This window comes from Poecilia latipinna, unplaced genomic scaffold (assembly GCF_001443285.1).
Source record: "Poecilia latipinna isolate Pla-1442-1.1 unplaced genomic scaffold, P_latipinna-1.0 Scaffold956, whole genome shotgun sequence".
NCBI lineage: Eukaryota > Metazoa > Chordata > Actinopteri > Cyprinodontiformes > Poeciliidae > Poecilia > Poecilia latipinna.
This window is the reverse complement of record NW_015113572.1, coordinates 259,421-271,598: the sequence shown is the minus strand read 5'-3', so window position 1 is coordinate 271,598 and position 12,178 is coordinate 259,421. Positions and strand designations below refer to the sequence as shown.

At 38.9% G+C, this 12,178-nt stretch overlaps 1 protein-coding gene across 9 annotated transcripts in view; it reads left to right on the top strand.

Moving 5' to 3' along the window:
* The window catches only part of LOC106958018 (dystrophin-like), a 36,412-nt gene extending 24,797 nt beyond the window's left edge, over positions 1 to 11,615 (top strand). For 3 of the 9 annotated variants that reach the window (XM_015049680.1, XM_015049679.1, XM_015049687.1), the window contains 9 exons: positions 510 to 646; positions 1,800 to 1,838; positions 2,473 to 2,538; positions 3,807 to 3,872; positions 5,526 to 5,684; positions 6,390 to 6,633; positions 7,684 to 7,798; positions 7,893 to 7,982; positions 10,030 to 11,615. In XM_015049680.1, coding sequence (XP_014905166.1) covers positions 510 to 646; positions 1,800 to 1,838; positions 2,473 to 2,538; positions 3,807 to 3,872; positions 5,526 to 5,684; positions 6,390 to 6,633; positions 7,684 to 7,798; positions 7,893 to 7,982; positions 10,030 to 10,142 — 1,029 coding nt within the window. In that variant the 3' untranslated portion in view covers positions 10,143 to 11,615. Of the gene's footprint in view, positions 1 to 509; positions 647 to 1,799; positions 1,839 to 2,472; positions 2,539 to 3,806; positions 3,873 to 4,025; positions 4,569 to 5,525; positions 5,685 to 6,389; positions 6,634 to 7,683; positions 7,799 to 7,892; positions 7,983 to 8,263; positions 8,290 to 10,029 lie in introns of those variants that run through there. The other 6 variants (XM_015049684.1, XM_015049682.1, XM_015049683.1 and 3 more) reach the window with 5 other exon arrangements.
* Positions 11,616 to 12,178: the final 563 nt, after the last annotated feature.

Below are 12,178 nucleotides of genomic sequence, written 5' to 3'. Positions count from 1 at the left end.
TNTCCATGATTGCAACAAAAACTTATTTGCCACCTTAAAAATTTCTTGATTTAATTTTTTTTTTTGTACTTTTTCATCAGTTACGTTTCAGATCATCAAAGCGAATTTTATATCAGAGAAAGAGAATCCAGTTTTCAAAGGATTTCATGGATTAAAGGGGAAACAAATCTAAACCAGTCTGTGTTTAAGATTGTCCTCCATGTTAAAGGATGAAATAACTCCAGTGAAAATATATTTTTGGTCAAATTTTACCATCTGTTGTTAAATAGGACCAGTCTGACAACATGAAGTAGGCTGCAGTGACACATCTGAGGAAATTCTCCAAAAGATGAGATTTTAGATTCCTCTTTAAGGAAGCACGAAGCATGACTTCTTACCAGCTGTGTAATATAAATGTAAATGGCTTTGAAAAACATAAGTCACCAACTCATTGTTTAAATTTAACATTTTGTTTTGATTTTTCCATTAAAAAGTGTCTTTTCTGACCCTCTTCTTTGCTCTCTCTGCAGACCACATCAGGGGAGGATGTGCGTGATTTTGCCAAGGTGCTGAAGAACAAATTCAGGACCAAGCGCTACTTTGCCAAACACCCACGCATGGGCTACCTGCCCGTCCAGACCATCCTGGAGGGGGACAACATGGAAACGTGGGGCTCACACACAAACACACACACACACACACACATACACACAAATACAGACAAGAGACACAAGTAATATTCTGACCTACAGAAGAAGTCTATACAACTTCTAAATTCGCGAAAAATGACAAGGATTATTCAGATTCCCCTTTAAATTTTGAACGTAGAATGAAAGCACAGACCAACCACAGGTTAATATTACTTCCTAATATTGTTGTGAGTGTTGAATGGGTTTTTATGTTTCCCAATCAAGCTTAGCTTTGATGCTTCTTCATGCTAGACCGTCGGATCACATCAACGTCTAAAGCTTTCAGATAACAACCGAGGCGAACTGCACCTAAGGCTCTGAGACCAAAATCCGCTGTTCCTCACACGTTACTAGAATACAAAGATAACCTGATTAAATACAAAATGCTGTTTTCAGATTTATTGAGGAATTGTATATTTGCTGAAGAAGAATGAAGTTAATCGTTACTCATTTATATCAGCTAAAGATCTTCTGGCAATCACTTTTGTAAATTTTATTATATCAGACAAAAAAAAAACTCTTAAGTTTGAATTATTTAGATGTGGAAGGTTGTGTCATCAGCATAAAGAAGTACGTAAGAATCGTTTAAAGCGGATTTGTGGACCCTGTGGAAAACAGCCAAAACGACCAAACGGGACATGAGACCCTGAAATCATTTCCACATCGCTCCCAGTTTACCTGAATGAAAACAAAGATTTAGCATCATTTAATAAATGTAGCATTAGCATGTTGGAGTCCAAAATAAATGCATCTAAAATTTAATTTGCTGAATTTGTGTCAGCAGAACCAAATGAAGGCTGAAGGTCTCTAAAATATACCAAGAACATCGGCTGCATGTTTTCTATATTTGAAATATATAACTTGTATAAAAACCCTCTGAAGCTGAATCTTCCACTATAGCATATGTGTGCAATGGAATCTGGAGCTGGATTAATGTGTAACTGGACTATTTTCTTCTACCATGCTAAACAAACACATTATCACACCTTCCTTATGTTTAGCTTTTGTGTGGATGTTTAACTTCCTTTTACTCAATGAAACTCAGCTAAAGGTGCATCTCTGAACTTTGGAGCTTGCAGAATATTAGTAGAAAGATCCATTTGTAATGATGGTATGCTGTTTCTCTTCCAGTCCTGTCACCCTGATCAACTTCTGGCCTGTAGACCATGCGTGAGTATCTGACACACAGTCTCAGTCTGCAGCTTGTTTTGTTCTTCTGATGCTTATATAAACCTCTGTTTTTTATCAAACCAAAAAAAGAACATGGCACCAAGCAAGTAGATTTTTCTTGTGCAGTAATTCATGTTGAAAAAGAAAGTCTCATAAGACATAAATTAACACAGCAATCAGACCAGAAGTCTGTGAGCAGGAGCCACAAAGATTTATCCTTAAAGCTGGTTGCAAAGAGTTTTAAAAATTAAGGGTTAAAATAACTTCCTTTTTTTTTATAGACATCAGTAAAAAATGACGGGCAACAAAAAGGTCTAGCGCAACCTCTGCCATCTAAGCAGATGGATGTTTATGTCTGATGTTTAAAACTTTCTGAAAACTGGATTACAGGTTTTCACTTGAGTCAATTTTCTATTTTAAATAAGAAAATAAGTACAATGCTGTGTGTAATCAGTCTATATTAGTCACATGGCAAATCACTGCAACTATTCAAGAATATTCAAACTTTTGAATAAATCACAGTATCATCAACGTAAAGCAGGATAAACCACTTTATCTGATGTCTGGGATTTCCAGCTGCGACTGTCCTTTCCTGTTTGACTCATGCCGTCTCATTGTCCTCTCTCTCTTTCAGGCCTGGATCGTCTCCTCAACTCTCTCATGACGACACACATTCTCGGATCGAGCACTACGCCAACCGGTAACACACACACACTCTGTATCCTTGCTTTCCTGGCATTAGGTGTTGCTAACATGACGTGGTGCAGCAGTCTTTACCACCCCCTACTTCTGTTTTTATTCCACTCACATTCCATGCTGCTGTCCTCAACCCTGGAAGTGTCCCAGCTAACGGCCAACAATTGCTAATTATTTTTAGTAATCTATGTCATATTTTGAGTTTTCCCTACTTGTTGTGTTGCATCTGGACACGAGGGGTTGAGAACATGCGTTGAAGGGGGCAGCAGGAGCAGGTCAAGGGGGGTTGTGTTTTTGGGAGTTGTGTCCGCTAAGTAACTCCGCCAACTTCTGTTTTTATTGGCTGATATGATGATTTATTTGTTGTTTGCATAACCGCACACTCTAAGAATACTGACAAAGTTTGGAAAAATGGCCTCAATGTTGTTGTTTCTTTGTTCAAAATCTAGTTTTGAGGAGGTTGAGCAATGACTGTGATGGGGCCCAACACTAAGGGCTCAGCATAAATGTTTGATTCCCATTCCTAAATGGGAGAGAGCAGGACCTTCCACACCATGTGATACAGAATTGGAAATTGGAAGGAAGATGATAAATGGTTTCCAACATAACTTCAGATCTGTCCTTTTCTGGAGGAGTGGCAAGAAGAAAGACACTAGACACCAATTGTAAGCTAACATGTTCTGGTCAGATGAGACTAAATTTTGTGACTCTTTGCAACAAAATTGGCAAAGAGCAACACAGTTTGTCGACTCAAAAAAACCCTGCTGGGCTTCTTTGGAATACACCGAAGAAGACATGACTGACACTGGAACAGGAAGTCTTTGAACAAGAGTATTGTTGGTGTACAAAAGCCCTCAGAACTTCTGGTACACTGGGACACGCTAGCCGTCTTTACAACATATGCTAGCAGCCTGGAAGCTAAGCTTAAAGCTTCCAGTGTGGCTCAGCACTGACTAGTATTATACAGTTCTATTTCCAAATTTAAAAAAATCCCCAAAATAATTCCAATAAAATGTTTGACTTGTAAACTTATAAAGATCCAGAGCAGTTGTTGTATATTATGTCAAAGATAAAACAAGACTCAAGTGGTTCACTAAATGGGGAAAAAAGAAGAAGAAGAAGAAGCAGTCAGTGGTCGGATCTCACTGAATGATCCAACCAGAACTTGAATTGTTCTGGAACTGATGGAAGCCCCTGAAGCTGACAGCCAGCTGTCGGTCTCCGGTCTCTTTGGTTTAAAGACTGACTGCTCTGTTTCTTCCCCCTCCGCAGGTTAGCTGAAATGGAGAACCGTAATGGCTCTTATCTGAATGACAGTATCTCACCCAATGAGAGCATGTGAGAACAGCTTCTTGTTTTTTTTGTTTTGTTTTGTTCTACCCCGTCCTCCTAACTCACTGACTGGCTTTCTGCGTGTCGGCTGCTTCTGTCCTCCTTGTTTCCACTGGCTGCCTGTGTTACTCGTCTGTAAATGTGTATTCTGGATTTAAGGTCAAATCTTTGACTTCTTTTTTTTTTCTTTTTCAATTCCCCCCTTGACTATCTGTTCTTCAGTTTTATTGTCCTCCTTCAATATTCTGTTGGATTAATTAACAAAACCCCAGAAATGTACTTAAGAATACATATTTAAACTCATGACATGACCATGTTTTAAATAACTTTCTCTTACTTCCCTTCAAAAAAAAAAAACAATTGTTTTTGTAGTTTTATCTACAAAGTCTTGAGTTTCATCTAGTCAAAGAATCTATAGTGAGGTTCAGAGAGAGGACAGTTGATGCTGCCCATTATAAACTCAACTATTAAAACTCACTTATCATAAACTTAATAAGTTAGTAGGAGTAAAACGAGCGTATTTGTTTGATTGTTCTTTCTGAGACTTGGTATTAGCACTCCTGTTGCTCTGTCTTCCTTACTCGACTTTATCAGAGAACAAGTAGAGGAAGTCCAATCACTGAATGCGAGTATGACTTTATCAACTGACCAGAGCCAGTCCACAGAGTAAACATGTCTTCTAGATTGTTTAAGAAGCAAAAACATGAAGAATTATCCTTATTTTCTTGTTTTGTTTTGTTGTTCTGATAGGACAACAAAACAATTCAGGCAACATTTCCAGGTCAGTGGTTGGCTGTCCTGATGGTGACGTTTTGGCCTGAGCCAGCTCTGTAGCCTCACCAAGTCAAAGTTCTGAGTTTTTGGCTTCAAAAACTCATTTTTGTTGCGGTTATGACGAGAAAAATGTATCATCAGTATACATTTTATAAGTGATGTTGTATCACTGAGCTATTTAATGAAAGTGTCCTGAGAACGGCGCCTTGAGGAACCCCAGAAGTTACGCAAGATCTGAGTCATGTAAAGATGATCAGAGCTTTCCATTTAGGATGGAATGTTTTTGAATCAGGTTAGAACAAATCTTTTTGTCTCTTAGTGTTGTGAGAAGTGATGCATAGTTTTATTTTTTTGTGTACAAAATGAAGGCAAACAGGACAGACTTTCAGATGATGGCAGAAGTTTTTCCCAACCTGTAGGCCAGCAGAACAGATCCTGTTTTTGTTCCTTATCGTTCTTATTTTATTCTTCTTCTGTGCCAACATTTGGTTACATTTACAAATCTTAATGATGAATGATCCAGTTTGAGAGTCAGAGAACTCTTCATGAATAGATTTTAGGCTGGACAGAAATCAAGTCAAAGATAAAGCAGCTCAGAGGCTGATCATTTATTGATAATGAACAAAAACAATGTTAATATTTTCAGCCAAACATTTTTCTGTTCCTCTCTCTGACTTCAGATTCTCCATCTGTGTTCCAGTCCCGTTCTGCTGCTCCTTCATTCACCTTCTGCTTTTCTTTTTCTCCATTTTTTCCTGTGTGTGCGCGCGTGCGTGTGTGTTTGTTCACACATGCACGTCCATGCCACGGTGTCTGTGACCTTATGAATGTGTGTGTCAATCATTGGTGGGTATGTTTGATGTGTGTGTGTGTGTGTATCTGCAGCGATGACGAGCACATGTTGATCCAGCACTACTGCCAGTCTCTGAACCAAGGCTCTCCTCTCAGTCAGCCCCGCAGCCCCGCCCAGATCCTCATCTCCATGGAAACAGAGGAGAAGGGAGAGCTGGAGAGGGTCCTGGGTGACCTGGAGCAGGAGAACAGGTCAGAGGAGGAAAGCGATGTTTAACGGTCATTTGATTTGGAACACAATGTAGCACATCATGGAAGGAGGTTTCAAAAACCTTTTATGATTTATGGAAAAATTGATAGTCATAAATATCACGGTCACTAATTTATTTATTTTTTGTTACTTTTTAGAATTTCCATGTCCAAATAGTAAAGAATTCTGAGAAAAAAAATTTTTTTTAGATTAAAGCAAGAATTTAATAAATTTTTTAATCCCCCTTCTGTAATTACTTTTGAAGTGTGGTGTGAATTTTTATTCTGAAATCACTAAATAAAATCCGATGTATTCGCCTCCAGATATAACAAACACTTAAAATCACAAGTTAGAAAAATGAACAAAATGTAAAAAATTTCTTTATCTAACGGGCCTTTTTTTTAATTCCAAATCAAAAAAGAATGAAAATCATGTCTCAGGTTAGATGTTTCTGTGATTGGGTTGGCCTTGGAATAAGGAAAAATTTAAGTGGGAGCAAAACTCACTTCCACATCCTAAACAAAATGTTTTCAGAACCACAAAGTAACTTTGCAACCCCAACAGTTAAAATAAAGCCTAAAGTACGTAAAATCCAGTAGCCTTCCCCGCCCCCCCCCCGCATGAATTTAAAAAAAAAACTGTCCCTGATTGTAACTAAAATACGCTTCCGGGAGCTCTCACTGAAAACTCTGCGGTTCTCCTTACAGGAAGCTGCAGGCCGAGTACGACCGTCTGAAAAAAGCCCACGACAGGAAGGGTCTGTCTCCGCTGCCTTCGCCGCCCGAGATGCTGCCGGTGTCGCCGCAGAGCGCTCGAGACGCCGAGCTCATCGCCGAGGCCAAGCTGCTGCGGCAGCACAAAGGCCGCCTGGAGGCCCGCATGCAGATACTGGAGGACCACAACAAACAGCTGGAGTCCCAGCTGCACAGGCTGAGGCAGCTTCTGGAGCAGGTGATCATCCCGTCTCTTTAACTGCACCAAACACTGTGAGCTGGACCAGAGAAAAGAGCTGACTCATCAAGACAAATTGAATATGGCCACCACGTTTAGAACTGGTTCTGCTTTTGATTTGCTAAATAAGCAACTTGGTTGTAAAACCATCAGCAGTTTTTCCATATTAGATGTAAATAATTAGATAAATTAGACCATAATGAAAAAGTCCCGAGAAGGATGCCTTGAGGAACTCCATAAGCAATTAACACATTTAAATGCCTTTTACTGAGGTAACAGTACCTCAGTAGTGGGACTGCTTTTTCTTTGTTGGTATCAAACTTTGTTGACAATTTGTCCTATAGCCAAAATTGCTACTTATGGAAGGTAGCCATTTTGAATCATGTCAATTATCATATCCTGTTTGAGGATATGATAATATCCTCAAACGTTTTGTCACTGGTCATGTTGACAGACATTTTAAAACATCAGTACATGTGAATGAAACAAAAATACATATTTTTTTTAAGGTTTAACATTCCATCTCGAGCTTGATGTCCAAAATGGCTACATTCCAAAAAAATTTTTTTAGTCTTTGTAAACAAAAAAATGCTCAGAAACACTAAATTTAGCCCAAGTTCAGTGAAACTCCGTAGACATCCAAACTATGTTGACCGTCAAGCCCAAGTTTGGAAAGTCAAATATTCCAAATTTAAACCTGGAAATCTCAACATTTGATGCAAGAAAAACATTATTTTAGTTTCATTTAGTTTGAATAATGTGAAAAATAGTCAGAAGTGTTGATGTTTTAAAATGTCTGTCAACATGATCGGTGACAAAAAGTTTGAGGACTCAAATAGAATATGATAATTAACATGATCATTAATGTGAACTTCAGTATTTCTATGCAATGAACTGAGGCATCAGACATCTGGCCAGTCATGGTCAGTTATCTCTGGTTCAGCAATGGTGGCAGTCGACGACTCACTCGTGTGTGTGTGTGTGTGTGTGTGTGTGTGTGTGTGTGTGTGTGTGTGTGTGTGTGTGTGTGTGTGCGCGCGTGTTTATCAGACGGATTCCAAGGTGAACGGCACGGCCCTCTCCTCCCCCTCCACCTCCTCCCAGCGCTCCGACTCGTCCCTGCCGCTGCTGCGTGTGGCAGCCAGCCAGACTACTGACACAATGGGTAAAGAGCCTTCACCCTGCAGCCAGTGGAGCAGGAAACGGTCGGTTACCTCCATTGATGTTTATAAACCATCAAACGATTTGTCGGTTTTTAGGCGATGATGAGTTTTCCAGTCCTTCCCAAGATGCATCTGGCCTGGAGGAAGTCGTGGAGCAGCTCAACAACACTTTCCCTCACAGCCAGGGTACAACAGACTTCACTTCCTGTATACAAATGTTCAATGTCGACTGGAACATCTTAATATGTGTCCGTTTTTCTAATCTCAGTTGTGAGGTTTAGTTTCAGGTCTGAAAATATTTCAAACTTTATTTCCTCTTTGTTACGTCTCATTCTTCTTTGTGCTCTCGTTCCTTCAAAACTTAGTTTGGAAACATTAATTTCAGTGTAACTCCTTCGACATCCAAACAGAAGGATGACTTTTCCCTCTTTCTTCATGTCTTTTCTTCCTATTTCTCGTTGAGCCAGGCGGGAGAAGGGGACATCCATGAGAGGTCAGTCGCTCAGTGTTCCCTCTCCCCACCTCTTCGTCTGTAGAACTTGTTTGCACCATGAAATAACCAAACTGGTAGCATGTCGTTTGCTCTGATTTTATTTGTAAGTTTGAAGAAAATATTTATTGTTAAATATTCTTCCTGAGGACATGGGATTTATTTTGCTAATTGACCGTTACTATAAAACAGCTGAAAGTAGACTGCAGTTACTATTTTCTGTCAGTAGGAGGCAGAGTTTCACCATCAAAGGGGTTTAACTGGAGGTTTTGTTGGATCAGTTCTGTCTACCAGAGTAAACATCCAGACTAATTCCTCTTATCTGCAAGAAAACACTTTGATATTCCGTTGAAAATTTGTACATTTGCAAAGATGAAATCAAAACTAAAATATTCTCTGACATTGTCAAGTCTTGCATCTATAAGAAAGAAAGCAAAACTCAAGTTTTCTGTGACATCTGCCATGTTGGAGCTGCTTCTTCATGGTGATTTGTCGATCTGATGAGAGGAAAGAAAACTCCTAGAAAAGATATCATGTCACTTCTCACAAATGTACAACTTTTTGACAGCACAGAATATCTAAGTTTTTAGGCAGAAATGTAGTCGTCTGTCATACAACAATAGATCAAATGATTGTTCTATTGTTGTATTTGCCTCTTGAACTTCACCACAATTTACCTGATGATGCTTAAACTTTCTAATTATTGTTCACTTAAAATGCTATATAGTTTTAAAAATTAAAAAAATCTGAAAAGTGTGTCATGCAGTGCATCCTTAAATAAAAATAATCAAGTTTTGGCACTGATTTTGCAACATGCTTTAGCTTTGTCCACTGCAAACATCAAACAGAACGGCCCAAAATGCCGCTTTTACTCCTCCTCCCCTGTAAGAGGCGCTAAACACGGTGCCATACTCCAGTAAACACAAGAACAGCAAACAGCCTTTTCAATCAGCTTATAGAAGATTTCTTAGTCTTCTATGCATGGCTAAAGCATATTGTCAATGATTAAAATACATTAAAATCTCAGACAAAAGCGAGAGCTACTAAATTGAAAGAAAATTTTTCACATTTCACAAATGAAGAAACAGTTTTATCGCATTAAGGATACAATAACACCAGTGTTTTTGCTTTCCACTATCAATTTTGCCTGAAGACAAAATGCATGCCACACTTTTCAGTCCACACTAAGAACATTTTAAAACCAAGTTTTGCTTTTTCTATTTTCTGCTTTTTTATTGTGACAAGATCTGGAAAGTTCAAGCGGTCATGCATGGATGGTTCCACATCAAGGGTCAGAGGTCAGCAACCTTCAGCTTCCAAAATTACATATTTTGGAAATTGGGTCTCTAATAGTTGACTATGCTGTAAAATGTGCCAGGAAAATACATTGGGTCTATAAAGTGTGAAAGTTGCTGACCTCTGGTCAATATGCAGCTACTGAACTAACAAACTGACTGTAAAAAACCCCACAAAGTTCTTAAAGTTTAAAGACAAAAATAATGAAACATTCCAAGAAATACATTTTCATATGCCAACATATTTTGTCTATTATGTTAGCATATGAAAACATTTTTCTTCTTTGTGATGGGATTTATCCCTGAGTTTAACCCCTTAACTGGCACGATGACATCGACCTATAAACCAGCATTGTGAGGGTGACAGTTAAGAGGTTAAAGAATTGGGATTCTAGAGGACAAAGTCACTTACCTTTTATTTTTAGTGATCCTGATCCTCTCCCTGCAGGTCCCAGCATCGGCAGCCTGTTCCACATGGCGGACGATCTGGGCCGCGCCATGGAGTCGCTGGTCAGCGCCATGACCGCGGAGCGCAGCGTGGAACTGCCGCGTCCTTTTTGATCCCCCTATCATACCGCATGCTTTTCTAGTCGAAACAACTGGATTGGAAACTGTTTACACAGAGAATATAATGTCTATTTTTGTGAAGGATTGCAGTTAAAGCAACAAGTACAAAAAAAAAAACACTAAGATTTGAGTAGTTTCTTAAAACATCCTGTTTTATTGTCAAAAGAAGCTGGTTTTTAAACTTCTATGCAATTGTATAAAACGAGAAGCGGGGTTGAGAAACAGAGACGGTGTCTTCAGTGTCCTCGTATATTTGCTATCTCTTTCTAACTGGGGAAACGAGCTGAAGCATTTCTCACTAGTTTCAAACGATTGTAACAATGAGGGTGTTTTCTAAGAGGCAGTTCTCTGTGTGTGTGTGTGTGTGTGAGTGAGTGAGTGTGGTGCCTAAAATTTCCTAAGTTTTTTTTTTTTTTTTTTTCCTGGAGTGGAGGGATGCTACTTTTTAAAAACTGGATGGATATTAATACCCAATACAAGCTCTGATGATCCTAATAACAGTAAAGAAAAGTTAAAAAAAGAAAAGAAAAAGGCCTCGCACACCATCGTTGCATCAAGAAGAGTTTTCAGAAAGTTACTAGGGGGCGCTGTTGAGTTTGTTCCCCTTGTCTGAACAAAGTTTTTTTTTTTACTTTTTACTTGGTAGACCAATTTGACACGTTAATTTGCAGCTGATCACTTGGCTTTCACAAATCTAACATCTGTCTTGTTGCAACTACAAATTTGTCATTTCCCTAAAAGGTCAGATTTCTGACTTGCTTTTTAACATGTTGACTCAAACCATTCAATCTCCAAAGGCCAAAGTGTTCAAGTGCAAACCAAGTTTTGATCAGATGTATTTTTTCTATCAACTAAAGCAGAAGAATGAATCTGCTCCCGTTTCGCACAGAGAAAGAAAAGTCTTCCTCAGTAGAGAAACTTTAACAGTCAATGCCTTGGTCCATGCGGCACAGGAACATTTAAACTGTTTGATTTCCACTACCTGTTATTAACTCAACAACCTCATGTGAAGTTTGGATGTTAGTTTGACCTCTAATCAGTTCCACACTCCAAGATTAGTAAAAATCAAAAAGATATTTCTAATTGAGCACTGGTGGACGCTGAATGTTCTGTCGAGCCTAATCTGGTTTTTCGTGTTACGTTTTGTCTTTGGTTCAAAGCAGGTTGGTTTCGTTCTGTGTGAGGAGCTCTGATATTAACGTGTGACTAAGAGAGAAAAAAAATCTTAATTTGTAATAAATAATCAGTTGTTTCATCAGATTCCTGCAGCATGACCCAGTGAGTTTGAAATTTTGATCCAGGTTGATTTCTTTAATTTTCTATTTCAAAGAATGTCATTTTCACCTAATTTTTTCAAATAACCCGTCGGTACTTCACAACATATCAGTCCATCAAATGTATGCCTTACTACTGTACTATAAAATGCTTTACTGTATATCAATAAAGCATGCCGTTATGTTGACTGCCTCCCTGCTTTATTTCTGACATTTGTGTATACTGTTGACCTTTTCTATGACGTGCTGAGCAGCTGCAATTTTAGATTGTACTCAATTCAGACGAGACAATTTGTGCACAAACCCAGTAACTCCGAGATGAATTAAAATATCCTGACTACCTGGAAAAAAATAGTCCAATCACCAGTTTTTTTTTAAATCCCACAGTCTTTGTAAGGTAATAAAATGTTTTATGCACTTACTTTGTCTCTTCCCATAAAATTACTGATGAACGCCATTTTTATGAATTAGAAAAAGGTACGTACAAAAGTCCCACCCCTTCACATGTATCATTGAAAAGCCCTAAATGTCCTCTCCAGATACCAAAATGAATTAATTCAGTAGAATGCAAGGGGGTGGGAGATGTTCAAGTTTAGAAATGTCCTCTACAGAGGACAAAAATGAACTACTGGTAGTCGGGAGGATATAAACAAAGACTCCGCCGCAGCGGTCAAAAACTGCGGCGGAGGAGTCAACACCTGGCTGTCGGCCCACGGCTCATATACGTGAGGCCTCAGCGCCATCTAGTGACCAAAC